Source organism: Gekko japonicus, unplaced genomic scaffold (assembly GCF_001447785.1).
Source record: "Gekko japonicus isolate JY-2015 unplaced genomic scaffold, Gekko_japonicus_V1.1 scaffold266, whole genome shotgun sequence".
NCBI classification, from domain to species: domain Eukaryota; kingdom Metazoa; phylum Chordata; class Lepidosauria; order Squamata; family Gekkonidae; genus Gekko; species Gekko japonicus.
In genome coordinates this window covers 359,430-377,054 of record NW_015166428.1, presented here as the reverse complement: position 1 = coordinate 377,054, position 17,625 = coordinate 359,430, and the positions used below count along the sequence as shown (strand labels likewise).

At 44.1% G+C, this 17,625-nt stretch overlaps 1 protein-coding gene across 1 annotated transcript in view; it reads right to left on the bottom strand.

Moving 5' to 3' along the window:
• Positions 1–3,042: 3,042 nt before the first annotated feature.
• Positions 3,043–17,625, bottom strand: part of CEP152 (centrosomal protein 152kDa) — a 52,358-nt gene continuing 37,775 nt past the window's right edge. The window contains exons 22-28 of the mRNA XM_015411781.1: positions 13,909–14,083; positions 10,799–10,966; positions 9,035–9,125; positions 8,675–8,778; positions 8,254–8,410; positions 5,935–6,038; positions 3,043–4,187 (exon numbers count right to left, since the gene is read on the bottom strand). Of these exons, the coding sequence (XP_015267267.1) occupies positions 3,193–4,187; positions 5,935–6,038; positions 8,254–8,410; positions 8,675–8,778; positions 9,035–9,125; positions 10,799–10,966; positions 13,909–14,083 (1,794 nt within the window). The 3' untranslated portion in view covers positions 3,043–3,192. The remainder of the gene's footprint in view (positions 4,188–5,934; positions 6,039–8,253; positions 8,411–8,674; positions 8,779–9,034; positions 9,126–10,798; positions 10,967–13,908; positions 14,084–17,625) is intronic.

The window sequence follows — 17,625 nt, the reverse complement described above, 5'->3', positions numbered from 1 at the left end:
TGGCAGGAGCTGGAACTAGAGACGGGAGACAGGAGCTCACTCCGTCATGCGGCACACTCGGGTCTCGAACTGCTGAACTACTGACCTTCCACAGCCTGCAGTTCAGCGTCTTAACCACTTGAGCCACCGCAGCTCCAAAAGGAGTCAAACAAGGCTGTATATCAGCACCCTTTCTATTTAACCCGTTCCTTAATGATCTCTCCCCTTACCTCAAAGCTGTTGATTGCCATGCTCCTAAACTGGGCTCTGTCCATGTCCCTCTACTACTGTATGCGGACGACATGGTACTATTGTCCTGCTCCAAAGTTGGCTTAAAGCATTCACTAAATAGATGCCTTTCATATTTTATAACATAAATTACCATTAAACCATGAAAAATCAAATGGACAATTGGAGGCAAACCAATTGAACAAGTTAAAAAAATTAGATGCTTAGGTCTGCACTTCCAGTATAATGCATCTTGGTCTGTGCAGCGTAAGTCGGCAATAAATATGGCCAATTTAAACGCTTCTGCCATTTCCCGATTCTTCTACACCAGAGGCAATCAATCCATACCAGCTGCATTAAAAGTCTTCAAGGCCAAAGTAATCCCCCGACTCATGTGTGGTATTCCAATATGGATAAGTGCACTTGATGGCACAATAGAACGTGTTCAGTCTTGTACGTCTGTATTGGCTCTGGCATGGGTAGCCCAGGCTAGGCCGATCTCCATCAGATCTCAGTAGCTAAGCCGAGGTGGCCCCGGTTAGTGCTTGGATGTGACTGTGGCGGATGGGCAAAGGTCCTGTCCCTTTCTGAAATTCAATTATCCTCTTTAGTCTTGTTTGGAGAGAGAGCAGAACAGCTAGCAGCCAGACAAGAATCCCTGGAAAGGGACTGGAGGAGCCAGATGCGAGGGGGGAAATAAGAGAGGAAAAAGCTGTGACACTGTCAGCTCAGGCAGATAGGGTCTCAGCCTTCAGAGAGAGAAACTGGAGGGATCCCGTCCAGTGTTCCCTCTAAGCTGAGTTAGTGTGAGCTAGCTCACAGTTTTTTAGAAGAGGAGGAGGAGATTGGATTTATACCCCGCCCTTCACTTGGAGTCTCAGAGCGGCTTACAGACTCCTTTCCCTTCCCCTCCCCACAACAGACACCCTGTGAGGTGGGTGGGGCTGATAGCTCTTGACAGAAACTGCTCTTTTTCAAGGACAGCTGTGCCAGAGCTTGTGACTGACCCAAGGCCACATCAGCAGGTGCAAGTGGAGGAGTGGGGAATCAAACCCGGTTCTCCCAGATTAGAGTCCGCGCACTTAACCACACCAAACTGGCTCCGGCTCACACATTTTCGTCTTAGCTCAGGAAGGATGGCTCCAGAGCAAACTAATTTATGCCATAGCCAAATCACCTGCTCACAACTTTAAGGCCAGTAGCTCACAAAGTAGAAGTTTTGCTCACAGGGCTCCATAGCTTAGAGGGAGCATTGATCCTGTCTCAGATTTTGCTTGATGTAAGGGAGTAAACCAATGAAGGGTTTGCATCTCCAGAGTGTTAGCAGGGAGAGAACCTGCCTCAGAGGGCTTTGGAAGTCTCAGAACCTGTGTTTGGTGATAAAGGAGAAGAGATTTGATTTATACCTTGCCCTTCACTACCCAAAGGAGTCTCCCCTGTGAGGTAGGTGGGGCTGAGAGAGATCTTTCGAGAACTGCTCTTGAGAAAGCCATGACTGACCCAAGGTCACACCAGCAGTTGCATGTGAAGAGGTGGGGGCTCAAACCTGGTTCTCCCAGATTAAAGTCCATACCTGTAATCACTACACCAAACTGGCTCTAAAGCAAGTGAATTTGAGGAAAAGACTCAAAGCCCCAATTTCCAAGGGAAACTAGTGAAACATCTGTAGTTTCTGAGAGGAGCTCACATTTACACTGTGAAAATCCTGAGGCTGAAGTAAAGCCACCTAATACTCACCTCAAGAATACAAACTTGGCTGCTAACTGCTCTCTACCCTCCTCAATGATCTGAACAGAACAGAAACTTTATTGGCCTATAGTCCTCGATTACCAACTGTAGCCTAAGTGAATGGGCACAGCAAGACTATGTTCCAACTGTAAACAGTTTTTATCCTCTTTTCTGAACCACTTTGTTCCCCTATACCTAGAAGTACATAAAAGTTACTGTTCTTTTCCCTGTTTTCCTCATGGGTGCTGAACTTCTCTGAACCACTGGGGTTACGTCTGTAAAGTGGAGAGCTGCGGTAGAGACCACCTAGGTTGATCCACTTCTGTTTCAACATTAATATTAAAGACCCCGACCTTCACAGAGACCACCAAGGAAGTCCAGGGCTGCTATGCAGCAGCAGGCAATGGCAAACCACCTCAGTTGGTCTCTTGCCTTGAAACCCCTAAAGGGTCACCATGAGTCAGCTGTGACTTGACGGCACTCTCTACCACCACCCCTGTGCCTCCTTAACCCCCAGGTTTTTCAAGCAAATGAGAAGAGCTACCAGGGTGGTCTTGCACAGATTAAGCAACTCGTTTAAACAGTGCTGCTATGCATGGAACAATAGTGCAATGTCTGCCCACATCATATAACGCAAGAGATCCAAGTTACCCACAGAGCAGCAGAGAGCCAGCTTTCAACTTGATGCTGGGCACACGGAAGACTGAAATGGGGCAAGAGCTTCTTACTTACCAGCAATACATTAAGATCTGTTTTCATTCCGAGACTGACCAGTGTCCAGATGGGAGACTGCCAACGAGCACTACCACCATCAGTTCCACTGAGGAATGGTGGAAATGCAACTAAATAAGCAAGGGTAAAATTGGTCCTAAGGCTGGGGAAAGTTCCATGACAATTTGACAAAACAGACCACAAAAAAGTCAGTTTTATTTCTGTATAAATAAAGGTTGCATTGTATTGCACGCTAAATCTTTCAGGTATAAAAATAGATAATTTCTCACATACACACACAGACACACAAACATTTATATTTTAAAAAAGACAGTTTATACATAGTTAAGCCAGATAGTAAAGACGTATCCAAAACTTGCATAAATATTTGGGGTTGGTTTGTTCATGTAAGTCAAATTAGGAAGGCAATAAACATAAAAAGGCACCTCAGAAGTTTGTGGCACAATCGGCTGCTCCTTCCATGACTTTCTTTCAAATATATTTAAAGTGTCTCTTTTACGGAGACTGTTCAGAGAGACTCTGATGTTAATCAAAGTTAATCTGGGGGCTGTCAAAACCACTGTCCTGCTGAAAATCCTTCACATCATGTATCTGTTTCCTTGAATGCAGCAAGTTGTAGCTTCTTCCTGCATTCAAACACGACATTGCATCACTTTGCTGAGCACGAGGACTTAATTTGCCTGGATTCTGACATGGCACGTGACTCAGGTTCACCTTCCGATGGCCTTCGCTGCAATTTAAGGCTTGGTCTGTAGTGCCAAGAACCTTGTCTCTTTGACTGCTGGCTTGTTGGTAAAAACCAGCAGCACCTTCCTGGCCTTGAGAAAATTGGTTTGCTGTGCGAAACTGTTGGCAGAATTCAACTTGTGTGCTAGGATGTGCTTTCTGAGCAGGGTAAAAAGACATGCTTTCCAAGTGCAGAGGCTCAGTAACCAGGCTACAATTGGCAGAGCTTCCGTCATCCTTTACTGGAGTTTCCTGAACATCAAAGCCATTAGCTTTCCTAGGAACTGGCTTCTGATACCTGGTGGACTGGAGGCACCCGACTTCTTTTAAGACTCTCCTTTCGTTTTGGTTCTGAGGCATTACTTGAGCTCCCCTAGAGTCAGATCTGCCATCACTACAGCTAGCTGGATTCATATTTTGGAACTTTGTTTGAGAAATGCGAGGGGAACGATTCTGGAACGCCGGAGCATCAACAGTGTGAGACAGACCTTTGTCTGCATTCCTGTCCCTGTGGGAAGCCGCTGCTGAGGTTACTGCACCTACCAAAACATTGTCCAGTTGTTTGAAAGTCTTCCCACTAGCCAGGGTATTGGAAGGCAAAGGAGGTGGGCTTTCAGCATCAAGCTGCTCCCTTAGGCTACAAGGTATACGTTTCTGACCAACATGATGGTTGGCCTTTTGGGCAATGCTTCTGCCCCCAGCCTGAACCTCTGCAGGGCCTTGCTTAGGCTGCTGCACATGATTTCCTTTAGGATCCTCAGCCCCGGGGAATGGCTTGGAATTGCAGGACAGGGCTAAAAAAAAGAAAAGAAAGGAAAACAAAAAACATAAAACCACAAGTGAATATGATTAATACTTCCAAGTTTCCAGCATTCCTTTGATGAGCTTAAAAACCCTTCAAATGCACTGAAAAGTTTCAAGTGGTGTATGTGATAAACTGAAGTCAGTAAGCTACAGCAAAACTATGGCAACATTCAGAGCAATCAAAAAAGCACCCGTACGACAAAGCATAAAAACAGGTCGCTTACCAGTTAACTAGTGATCTTTGAGTGGTCATCTGTGCATTCACACCCATGGGATCTAGTGCGCATGTGCTGGATTGATCAGTATTGTAGCAAGCTCTTAACGGATTTTTGATCAAGGACTCACAACAGCCAGTGTTTGAGTTGTAGAAACTTCCTGGATTATTAATTCACATGTCAGTTATCAGTGATATTGTGTATTTTTCAGATCTTCGACGTGGTCTCTGTGTAAGCTCTTAACGGATTTTTGCGCCCAGACCTCAGGCATGCACAGAAACCCCACTACGCATGCCCAGAGGGATGGGCGCGGACATCCCGCAAGTTTCTTCAAATCAACCCCTATGAAAAATGTAGAAGCTGACAGCAGCGGGGAAGCAGGGCGGGTGGTGTGAATACACAGATGACCACTCGAAGATCACCAGTTACAGGTAAGCAACCTGTTTATCTTTGACGTGGTCTCTGTGTTTCACACCCATGGGAGATTAGCGAGCAGTAGCCAATCTGGAGGAAAGGAACTGGTGGGATGTCCGTGCCCAACCCTCTGGGCATGCGTGGTGGGGTTCCTGCGCATACCTGAGGTCTGGGCGCGAAAATCCGTTAAGAGCTTGCTACAATACCGATCGATCCAGTGCAGGCGCACTGCATCCCATGGGTGTGAAGCACAGAGACCACGTCGAAGATCTGAAAAATACACAATATCACTGATAACTGACATGTGAATTAATAATCCAGGAAGTTTCTACAACTCAAACACTGGCTGTTGTGAGTCCTTGATCATGCATACATACACAGGAGCACCTTGTGTGTTTTAGCACACTGGCATAAATTTGTGCATTGGTTCACACTTGGAATACTGGCAGCCCTCCATCGCTATCACTTCCCTCTTTGTAAAACTTTTAAAAGAAGCGCCTCAGCCCCATCGAAATCTTTACCTGCCATTCCCTTTGCATAATTCTAGCATCCTACCTAGTCTGCCACTATTCCTTAACTTAAAATGGTGCACTTTCTTTTTTGAGGAGCCCTATGTTGCTGCGGTGGCTCAAGTGGTTAAGACGCTGAACTGCAGGCTGTGGAAGGTCAGTAGTTCAGCAGTTCGAGACCCGGGTGCCGCATGATGGAGTAAGCTCCCATCTCTAGTTCTAGCTCCTGCCAACCTAGCAGTTCGAAAGCAAGAAATTGCAAATAGATAAATAGGTACCACTTCGGTGGGAAGGTAACAGCGTTCCGTGAGCCTTGGTGTTTAGTCATGCCAGCCACATGACCACGGAAACGTCTTCGGACAGCGCTGGCTCTTCGGCTTTGAAACGGAGATGAGCACCGCAACCCTAGATTCGGATTTGACTGGCTTTCGAGCAAGGGAACCTTTACCTTTATGTTGTTCTATAATGAGCCATATTTGGCTGTACAACCACAGGCTGCTGTTTGCTATAGAAGCAGAGAAGCAAAATGCTGACCTCCCTCGTTACCAAAACAGAATGCAGAGCTGAAAAATTGAAAACCAACCTTCATATCACCATACCTGAGCGAGCAGCTGTGCTCTGCGGTGAGTTACGCACTGGAGTTTCTAGGATTTGGGCCATGGTAGCAAGTTTGCTAGCAGCACAAATTATTTTCTTCTCAGCCCTGTAGGAAACCCCCAGGAAAAGAGAGATTCTAAAAGATCAGCTCTTCCTTGACAGTTTTGCACTAGCAAAGCACAGGCGCCTTTCAGTCAGGTTATTTTTGAGATAGGAAAAAAACCTCTGTTTTATTTAGATTCTGAAAACAATTTTAAAAACGTCACTTTAAGTGAAGCTGGCCCTGACCTGGATGGCCCGATTAGCCCAATCTCACCAGAGCTTGAAAGTTAAGCAGGGTCAGTATTTGGGTGGGAGACTGCCAAGAAGTCCAGGGTCACTACGCAGAAGGAGTCTCAGAGCGGCTTAAAATCTCCTCCCCACAATAGACACCCTGTGAGGTAGGTGTGGCTGAGAGAGCTCTTTCAAGGACTGCTCTTGAGAGAACAGCTCTGACAGAACTTGTGACTGACCCAAAGTCACACTAGCAGCTGCATATGGAGGAGTGACGAATCAGACCCGGTTCTCGCAGGCAATGCTCCCTCTAAGCTGTGGAGTCTTGTGAGCAAAAATTCTACTTTGTGAACTACTGGCATTAAAGTTGTGAGCGAGCAATCTGGCTACTGCATAAATTAGTTTGCTCTGGAGCCATCCTTCCTGAGCTAAGACAAAAATGTGTGAGCCGGAATCGAAAAAACTGTGAGCTATCTCACACTAACTCAGCTTAGAGGGAACACTGCTCCCAGATTACAGTCTGTGCTCCTAACCACTGCATCAAACTGGCAAACCACCTGTATTGGTTTCTGGCCTTGCAATCTCTGTGGGGTCTCCATACGTCAGCTGTGACTTGACAGCACTTTCCACCACTAAACAAAACTGTTACTCGAAATACTCCTTTTTGGTTTTTAGAACAATTCATCAGTTGGGCTTTTTAAATTTATGGAAGTCTGCAGAATAATTTACAGTAATACTGAAGGTGAGATTTCAGAGACCTAGGGATAAAACTCATAAACTGTGGTTCTTCCCAGATGCAGACGGACACAAGGGCGGCTGCCATTTCCTGCTCTCTACCAACGAACTGGGGGGAAGAAAGAGCCATGGAAGACCTCTGTTGTGCAGTGGCAGGATACCAACCACTGACACTATGGAATAGTTCGAATGGAGCCCAGTAGCACCCCGAAGACTTGGGAGGCTTTCCAGGGCATAAGCTTTCAAGAGTCAAAGCTACCCCTGGACTCAAAACTTGCTGTTCTACTGCAGCTACCCACCTGACACTATGAGCAGCCTAGCCCCGCTGGGAACAAGAGGCAACATTCCCCATGATCACCCATATACACACATTTCTCTGCACTATTTCCACTGGAGAGGAGGAGGGGGACTCGCATATAAACTTTGACTCACTGAAGTTAGTGGGCTTTGACTGGAGTAATTCTGCAGGGGACTGCACTGCAAGGGACTTAAAACAAGAGGCTGGTGAGAGGAAGGGGTGCGGCAGACCTCTGAAGTTTTATGGAGAACATGAAAAAGATGTCCAGACAGTGAAATCATCCATTTCTCAGGAAGCACTTTCACTCTGAGCCAGTTCCAATGGTATGTGATGGCAAACTTGAGTTTAAAGGGGGGAGGGACCTCTCAATCAGATAATGTGTTCTATGCTTGTGAAAAGCAGGAGACACTCAGGGACTTGTGCAAGATCACTGCTTCCTTTCCATAAAAAATGGGAACCCTGCAATCTTGTAAAACTCATTGCTCCTGCACTGCCCTGTTCACTTCAAGGGAACTGTCTCGTTGGTGTTTTGTTTTTACATCAAGTTGGCTATGTTGCAGGAACAAATTCTGCCGCAGGGAAAGGAGCATCCAATGTTCCTGCAGTCTATTTCATCCCGCACCTGTCTACATCATACCATTAGAGACATGCAAAACTAAGACCCTTTCCATTAAGGTTTCCTGGTTTCCTCCCTTCCTCAATGATTTTAAACACTGCACAGCCAAGATACCTTGTTGGAAAGGTCAAAAGCAATGGTGGCCATAATCACCAAGTTTGGAAGGCACTTGATGGTCTTACAGGCAATTAACAGCCCAATCCTAAACAGAGTTAGAGCCCTCTAAGTCCACTAAAATCTATGGGATTAGAAGGATGCAAGTTTGTTTAGGATTCCATTGTAAAAATTTTATATGTGGGTTATACACTTACATGCCTGAAAACCACAAAAGAAATATGCTGGGAAAACAAAAATATCCTATAGAAAAATGTCTACAGAATGCCTACAGAAAGAACATACCCTTCATTCTTTCCATCATCAATCAGAAGCTGCTGAAGACAAATCAGATAATATTTGCGCATTTTCCGGGCGGTCTCCTGGCGTTCCCTCAACACTTCTGCTTTAATAATGTCTGCCGCTCTCTCTTTGCTTTCATGAATATAACGAAGCATGTCGCCTACAAACAATATGGTATACATTTCTGACGTAAACAAAGGCTATATTCTCTGGACGTATATGGAACAAGTTTAACGAGTGGATGCACAATGACAATTTAAACCAAATGTCATGATTTTTAAACAAAATGAAAGAGATTGGAAAGGAGTGGCCAATCAGCATTAGCAGGTCAGTTCACTTGCAGTCTTGTTTTCATTCTCTGTTACTGCATGCAAAACAGGCGAATGGGTTAGAAAACAATCAGGAACCTATGGTTGTCACTTACTCTTAATTTTGCCCACAGCTTTTATATATTGGGAACGCATTTCTTCCAAGGCTTTTCCATCACAGGAAGTGCAAGGTTTCGACACACAGCCCTCGGACAATGATCTAAAAAGCACACAAAAATAAAATACTCTGAACCTGGATGTGCTGTGGCTCAGTGCTGGCAATCTGCTTGAAACAGAAAGTCCCAGGGATGATGCCTCTCACTTTCACTTTAAAAGAACTCAGGACGAATGTGTGGGGTAAGAACTTTTATCTGCCTGAGATCTGGAGAGCCACTGCAGGCCAGCATAGACAATAGATGTGCAGCAACATCAGATGTTCACAAATCAATTTAGTCCATTTCCCTCTCTTTAACTACCTTGGTTGGACACTGCCCGGTTTCATATCTTCGAGTCGGTTCTTCATTGAAACATTTTCCTCTGTTAACGTCTGCACCATTTTTTCATTTTCTAAAAATAAAAGACCAAAATGTTTAGAATCCCTGGTTTAGCTGGATGCTTGTGTGCAGACTTCTGCTGAATTTTCCTACGGCCTGAAACATGAATTGGCATTGTGTAAATACCACACTCTGCCATTAAATCCACTGTTGCTGTGACAATAAACGTTCAAGAAAAATGAAGCACAGACAATTCCTATTTGCCATTTGATGCAGCTGTCAGAGTGTTGGACTTGGACGGGAAGACCTGGGGTCCTGTCCAAACCATGAGTTTCACTGGGAATCCTTAAGCCAATCTTTCTCTCTCAGCCTAACCAACCTTACAGAGCTGTTGAAAGGAAAACACGGGAATCATTCCATCCATGTGTGCCATCCTGAGCCCCCCTTTGAGGATGGGTGGAATATAAAGGGTTGAATGAATGCATCTGGCAACAAAAATAAAACACATGCAGCCAACATTAATGGTGCTAGAGAAAAAAAAGAGAGAAGAGTGCAGTTGGAATTGAACCAGAGAATGAAAGCCAGTGAACGGAGATTAGGAAGCTTTGTTTTAAATTGTTGTTCTAATAAGGTTAACTAGTCTGGGTTCTCTTGTCTTCTTTCCATCCTTTACCCTATTGTCCCCGTGGAACTCGCACTGGGATTCATCCATCAAGGAAGGTACAATTGCTGCTCCCTCTCCTAACTCCCCTTTTCGATGCTGTTAATAAACGTAAAAAAACCCAAACCCTATTTCAAAAGTCAATGCATTGTAGGAAATGGTCCACATTTCTAAGGAGGTGTAATCAAAAGAGAATAAAGAACTCTGCAACAGTGCAAAGCACACCGGCTACAAACCACTGAGTACTTTGTTCAGGCTGGGGAGGAGAAGATATGCAATTACATTAACAATAAATGGCCTAACACACGATTGACCACCAAATCTCTACCCCATATCCCAGCGTAGTTCAGCAGTTGAGGATCTGGAAGAATCAAGATTTGCATTCCCACTCTGCCACGGAACCTTTATGTGTGACCTTGGGGCAGTCGCACACTCTCAGCCTAACCTACCTCCCAGGGTTGTTGTGACGATAAAATGGAGGAGACAAGAATGATTTGTCCCCACAGGAGACAAAGGCAAGGTATAAGTGAAACAAATGAATACAATTCATAAAAGTCACACCTACTAGGAAAACCACAGGGTACCAAACAAGAAAGAGTAAAAGTACCAACAGCAAATGACTATTTTTCTCAACACAGACAAAATCCCAGGACCAATGGCTCGAATGGCCATTAAAACAGCTCCAATTTTTTCCCCTTTAAAAGTCTACTATCACAATTCAAGCAGAATTATTATACCGTAGGTCTGGGATTTGTTTGTTTTGCTAACTCCTGTAGATGTCAAAATCTGCAGCTCTGCTTCACATATATGAATGTTCCTCTTTTGCTTTCTGCAACTTCAGGAATATATGAAGGGGCCCAGAGACCTTACACCACACCTAGAATATTAATAAGCGGCCAGCCCACACTACCTCAAGCATAATGCTTTCCTGTGGAATCTGTTCACACATTCAGCTATTAGTCATCAAACACACAACACATGTGTGTGAACCACTTCTCAGAGTTAAGTCAACAGGTTTAACATAGCCACCAAGATAAAGAATCCCAACAGTATTTTTCCCTTGAGAAAACGAAAAGCCTCCAAACCTTGCCATTGCTCTGCTTTTGCTCTGTGCTCCTTCACTGTCAGCTGGAGATGCCTGCATGCTTTGTCAAGCTTCCTTCTCAAATCCTGACATTCCCTTTCCTTTCTTTCAAGCTGCTGAAGGCAGCGTTTGCAGCAAAAGTCTTCTTGAGGCAAGAGGGACTTTGAATCTGCAATCGACCCATCAAAAACAGAAGTTACGGGGCTGAGGAAAACAGCAGTTACGAGGCAAAACAAAATACAAAACTGGTAAGTTACAACTGAACTTGTGGAGTATCTTTTTTCTGAAAACTCGCATGAGCGAATTGGGAGTTTGCTTCCAATTAATTCAAGCCCAATTCATTCCCGGGCTTCATGTACCCTTCCCCACCCCATGTCAGTGGGAAGGGAGAGGTTGAGAGACCACCCTGGTTTAAACAACCCTTTGTTTGTGCTTCTGTTATAAGCAGGCTCTTCAGCCAACTGGAGTTTGCTTAAAATCCTACTGTGTCGACAAGAAATGAGCTCTGGTTTGCTGCAGCACCTGAATTAAGTCACCAGAATAAATTAAAGGTATAGACCTTAGGAAATCTTCAAAAAGAATCCACCCACCTCTTCTATCGTGCAGAAGAGCACATAATGTCAAGAATAAATCAGTCTTACTCTCTTCACAAAGAAACCATCATCAGAGCTTCATTTTAACATTTGCAGTTACACATTTGCTGTTAGGCACGTCACAGGTGCCCAGGTAACAGCTCCAAACCTACCTGCACACCACAGAGGTTTGCTAGGTGCCACACCAGATGGCTTCTCCTTAAGCCCTGGGCCAAGCACAGCTGCATTCATTCTATCCTTCCCATACAGGAAGTGCTTGTTGCAGCCCTACTTTGCCTCAAGGAAAGAAGTTCTGCGGGCACCTTCTCCAGTCAGCATGCCTGCCTCCTGGTTACGGTCCCAACTCAGTTCTTGCAGCAAGGGAATCAGATGGCCACTGACATGAAGACCACAAAAAACCCAGGGAGCTGATAAGCTCAGCTTCAACATGCTTGCAGAAACCAGTGGGCTGTAATGGTTAGAGTGCTGCACCAGAGAGACCTCAGAATCAAATCCCCACTCCCTGGATGGCCTTGATCTCTCGACTGAGTCGGGCTATTGCCAGCTAAAACTGGGGAGGGGGCTATGCATCTCTCTCTACCCCCAAGTTTCTTGGAAGTGGGTTATAAATGTGTCCCGCTTAGGCTTGGAGAGATTATTTTTCAAATATATATTCTATGATTCTTCAATTACTTCCCTGATCAACAAGAGACAATCCCTCTCGATTTACCTGAATGGCACCCAATTAGTCCTAATGAAATTAAATTTCTAATTAATCATTTGAAAGTCGAGAAGGTTCCAGGTGCCTATAAGGCTACTTTCCAAATTATTTAAAAATCATTTAGAATGGTAGCTCCCTCATGGCTTTAAGCACCCTGCAACTGCTGCTGCACCTGACAGACAACTGCCTGTCAGGTGTAGGAGGGGGGAGCATGTTTGAAGCCATGGGGAGGCTGGGCCAGCAGCTTTGCTTCACCTCACAGGCAGTTGGCCACTCCTGATTTCCTCAACTGTCATTAGCTCTCTGTAATCCCCTGTAACTGGTTTTTTTTACCCAGAACACTGAGCTCTGCAGCTGACCAATCAGAGGGTGGGGGAGGGTGCAAGGAGGCAGTCGCATACAAATCAATGGGGGGAGCACATTTTACCCCTTTTGACCCCCTTAGGGGTCGAATTTCTAAAAGTCCCTTCTTAGTGAGCATCTACATCATGGTAGGAGTGCTCTCCCCGAATTTGGTGTCTCTAGGTCCAGCGGTTTGGCCTGGGCGCTGATTTAACAGTGAGGGGACTTTCTTTTATATATATAGATAGAAGAACCCCAAGCCTTTAGATTATTCAAAGACTTTGGATACTGAAAAACAAATTCCCTGCTCTTTAGCAAACAGGATGTGCTCCCCACTGGTGTTTAGTATCACACCTGATCATGGGGTTCTAACATCATATTTTTCACACAACATCTCCTCAGTTACAACAAACCTTTATGCTCGCAAGACAATGCTCTCCCGACAGTTCATTTTGGAAGATTTAGAAATGCTCCATATCCTGAAAGACATTGACCCTTTAGGGTCAGAAAGCCTGTTTTGTTTTTCTGTGATTTGTATGTCAAACTGTAGGATTCTTTAATTAATCCCCTCCTGTGCAAATGCCATGGATATCCCAATGAGACGCTTGTTTTATATCTTCTGTTGGATCAGAGCTCTTATATTACTTATTGCTATGAGGATTCAGGAGCATATGGTTTTATATATATATCTACATCTGCTGGGAAAGACTGAAGGTCAAAGAAGAAGGGGACGGCAAAGGATGAGATGGTTAGACAGTGTCATCGATGCAACGAACATGAAATTGAGCAAGCTTCAGAGGACGGCGGAAGACAGGAGGGCCTGGCATGATCTGGTCCATGGGGTCGCAAAGAGTCGGACTCAACTGTGCGACTGAACAACAACATTTTTAATATTTTAACTGTATATAATGTTTTATGAATGCTGTTACCCACTCTGAGCCCTATTGTACAGGAGAGGGTAGATTATAAATTGAATGGACAAACCAATAATTAAATAAATATCCTCTGGTGGGTAAGTTCTTTCTGTGTAATGCTAAAGTTGTACTTGTTTTTCTTCCTTTTGTCATGTTTATCATTTATGCCAGTAAGTGTACTGTACTGAAATGCGGGTGCAGGTGATAATGAGAATATCAGTAAACTAGGGGGGAAAGCAGAGATAAAGCTACAGACATCATTAGTGGTCATCTAGTGCCACCTAGAGTACAGGATGGAGGGAAGCACAAGAGCAGCTGGCCAGCAGCACAAGTCTCAAGAGCTGGCCGAGGGAGAGCTTGGTCCAGCCAACTCACTCTGCTTCTGAAATCTGTGATCTATTCTCAAATAAACTGATCGGTGTTCTTGTTCCTACTCAGCAGGAGCAACGTGAGTCACGAATGAATCTCCAAAATGCCCAGTACAAAACACACACACCCCTGGAAGTTATATTTTTCACCATATACAAAACCAACTAGATCAGAAGCGACACAAAAGACTTACCATTGTCCATTTCAGCCTCCTGAAGAGATGGCGGCTTCCTTAACCTTCTTTGTAGCTCTGCTTGCTCTCCAACATCACACGTGGCCGGCCAAGCTTTGCTCTCTCTCTCTCCTTCGCCACTCTGCAAGACACTCTGCTCTGGACCTTTGAAATCACAGTCCGAATCTTCAAGTGTCTGTAATTTGCATCATGAGTTTATTTCAACACAGAAGACAGCCTGCTCACAACTTAGAACAAGTCAGTCTGGCAGATGACCAACTATTAAAAAGTGACAAATAGTAAAAAAATTTAGGAAACAGAAGGTAACTGATCTGTATCCCACCACACAGTTCTCCCAACGGAATACCATTTCCACTTGCGGAAGAGGGCGGTGGTGATTTCTGCCAATTCTCATCTCCTCTACAACCTCCCATGTTGTTCCTTATGCTGTTCTGGAAGGTCTGCAGACCTCTGCCCAGCAACAAAGCTTAGCGGGGGGTGGGGGGTGTTTCAGTCAGCAGCAGCATGAGGGGGAATTGGGAAGCACTGCTCCGTGAGGTCAAATGTTGTTGGATACATGCTACTAAGATTTAACTTCTGTATCAATTTCCAGTGTACAAAGTGCCTTGGAATGCTCTTGCTGTCTCAACCACCTCGGGATATCAAAGGGTGAGAGAAAGTAACGAGTCAGGGCCACAGAGTAAGTTTCATGACTTACAATCAGGTTACGTATCTAGGACTCTAATGCCAGCTGGATGCATGAACCATTACTACTCTATGCTACCCAAACAAGTACTTTACCAGTGCAATCCTAAGCACACTTACACCCTTCTTAGTGCATTCAAGTCAAGGGGTTTAGACAGGTGTAACCCTGTTTAGGACCATGCTCTGTCAAAGGCTTTCCTCAAAAATACCCCTAGTTACTATTTTTAACACCAGTTTTATCATTCCTTGCCAACTTCAAGCTTGAAGCTTATTGAGAAGAAAAGGGCATTTTTGAAACGGCAAATTCATGCTAAATGCTTTACTTGATGCTTAAGGTGGTAGTAATGGTGAAGGCAAGTCACTTAAAAAGAATTTTTAAGGACATCTAACAAAAGCTGAACAGAAAAGAGAAACTCCTTAGATTAAACCAGCAAGTGTTTCCGACTGCAGGAGAACGCAGCCTTCTAAGATTGTTATGGAGACTTTCTATAGTTTATATTCATGCAAAGAAAGGAAAACTCATTCTCTAGATGTCATTACTAGCCCAAGCAAAGAGGCTGCACCTTATCACTACAATGTACCTGAACTAGCTTCATGATGACAAATCTCATTTTAGGAGGTGGCAGTGGGTAGAGTGCCAGACTACAATGTAGGGAGACCTGAGTTCGAATCCCCACTTTTACCACAGAAGCTCACTAAGTGGTCTTGGGCCTGTTGTGTATGGTCAACCTGACCTACCTCACACAGTTGTTGTGAGAAAATGGAGGAGGGGAGAACAGTGTTCTAAGCTGCTTTGAGTCCCCGCTGGGAACAAAAGCAGGACACAAATAAATGCAACACTGGGTCCTACTGGAAAAGGGTGAGGGGCCAAGGACTACAAGCTGGCCACAACTATTGCCAACATAATCAGAAAAAGGATAAAAACATGGTCAAGCATGACCCAGCCCTGAATCCCTCTCCATGATGGACTGTGCCTCACCCCAGCAAACATTTGTTCCACACCACTTCTTTTTAAGCTTCTTTTCTGCTTTTGTTTGCTCTGCCAAATCCTACCTGCTCATTGTATCTCTCTCACCTTTGAGAACAGAAGGAGCTAATGTCTACATGACACCCAGAAAAGAACAAAACTGCCTCTGGGAGAAGCAAGCAAAAGAGCAGCACAGGTTTAGTTGGGATTGTCTTCACAGGTAATCATCATCATCTTAACTGTATTTATATATGTATTTTATGTAAGCCGCCCTGAGCCTGCTTCAGTAGGAAGGGAAGAGTGTAAATTGAATGAATGAATAAATAAATAATCTGTGAAGCTTTTTTAAGAACCATGAGAGAGGCTCAGAACATGGGAGACAATATGTGGATTTCAGTGGCTCTATATATATCAGTGAAGCTCAGTCATATGACTTGAGCCTTTACTAATGCCACACTAGTGAAGCACCACACATTAATTGTTCAGGAGTATTATTCTTGGGGTTTTTTGGATCTTGTGTTTATAAAAACGTATTTCAAAAGCTTATTCTAGTGTTTTGGATTATTTGCTGCCTTGGGGAACCAAAAGCTGGGGGGAAAGGCAGGACAGAAATATTTCAAACAAATGAGTAATACATAACACCCACCAAACACATCTGATGCCATTAGACAATTAACAGTTTACATTCAAGCACACGTCATTTATGGACACTGGAAGATTTAGTTAGATTCTGTCCTTCATCTAGAAAAGTGAAGATATTTCTTAAGTTTAAAGAGTTATACAGCTCTCAACCAAAACATGAGAAAATCTAATCTCAAGGCTAACAATTTGCTCCAGAAATCTGAACCAAAGATTCAGAAACATAAGTATCAATGTATACAAGACCCATCCAGTTCTATATTGTCTACTCTGACTGGCAATGGATCTCCAGGATATTGTGCAGAAAATGGTCTTTCCTAGTACCTGCAATTAGAGATCATCTAACTGGAATTGCCATAGACTGAACCTGCTTATGCACTGCCACTGAGCTACAGCTTTCTGAAAGCCCTTTAGAAGAAAGTACGTGTTTTGGAAAACAAGGGGAAACCCAGCTTACTCGCAGTCAGGGGGCCCCACGCCAAGTCCCCAAACCTATTTCTAACAGGATTCATCCTCAGATTGTATAAAGTAGCAGCAACAAAGAAAGAGCATATTTGGAACATGAGCCAAGTATTCTCCCTTCAACAATAAGTAATTTCAGTTCATCCTCAGACACTCAAGGTCACCATATTGTAGGTCATTGGGTGGGGGAGGAGGCTCTCCCCTAGCCTACACTGTGGGCTCCTATAGACCTAATTGGTTTTCTAGACTCCAATGTATACTTTATCGGTTAATCAACTGCATTATCAGATTAAAACAAAAAGACAGAAGATGCTGGAGCTTAGGAAGCTAATAATCAATGCATAATTAATGATCATTTTGAAAAAATGAACACAGTTTATGTAATAAAGAGATATAAATATAATGTAAGGAGATATAAACTGAATTGATATAATGTAGCTTAAATACTAGATGATGTTATATACAATCTATGTACCTTTTTGTTGGTTATGAGTCATACAGTTCTTCAACAAAAATTAAGAAATACACTCAAGGTCACAGCTAAGAGCTTCCATGCCAGAAACCACACATTTCAGCCTCAGCACCCTTCATGTCAGCTATTAAGCCCCAAAAGAAAAATCTTGGCATGAAGCCCAATGACTAACTTCCTGAAAGTAGCAAGAGAAAAGATCCGGAAAACGCAGTCCGTACAGAAAAAGTAGGCAATGATATCTAGAACTGTGACTATTTAGCCCCTGAGACTAACCCCCCATTCACTGCTCACAGATGTTCTTGTACCACCAGTTTCCTGATGGGCGGCTGTGCTTGGGCTGATGTCAAAGGGTAGCATCAACCAATATCAGTTGTTTGGAGACAGTTTCTGCCTATATCCATCTCCCCTACAAAAAACCCCCAAGCATTTCAAGAACAGTGATCCATGCCCGCATTTTGAAAAGCTCGAGCTTTTGCCAGTTCTGCTCTTTGCG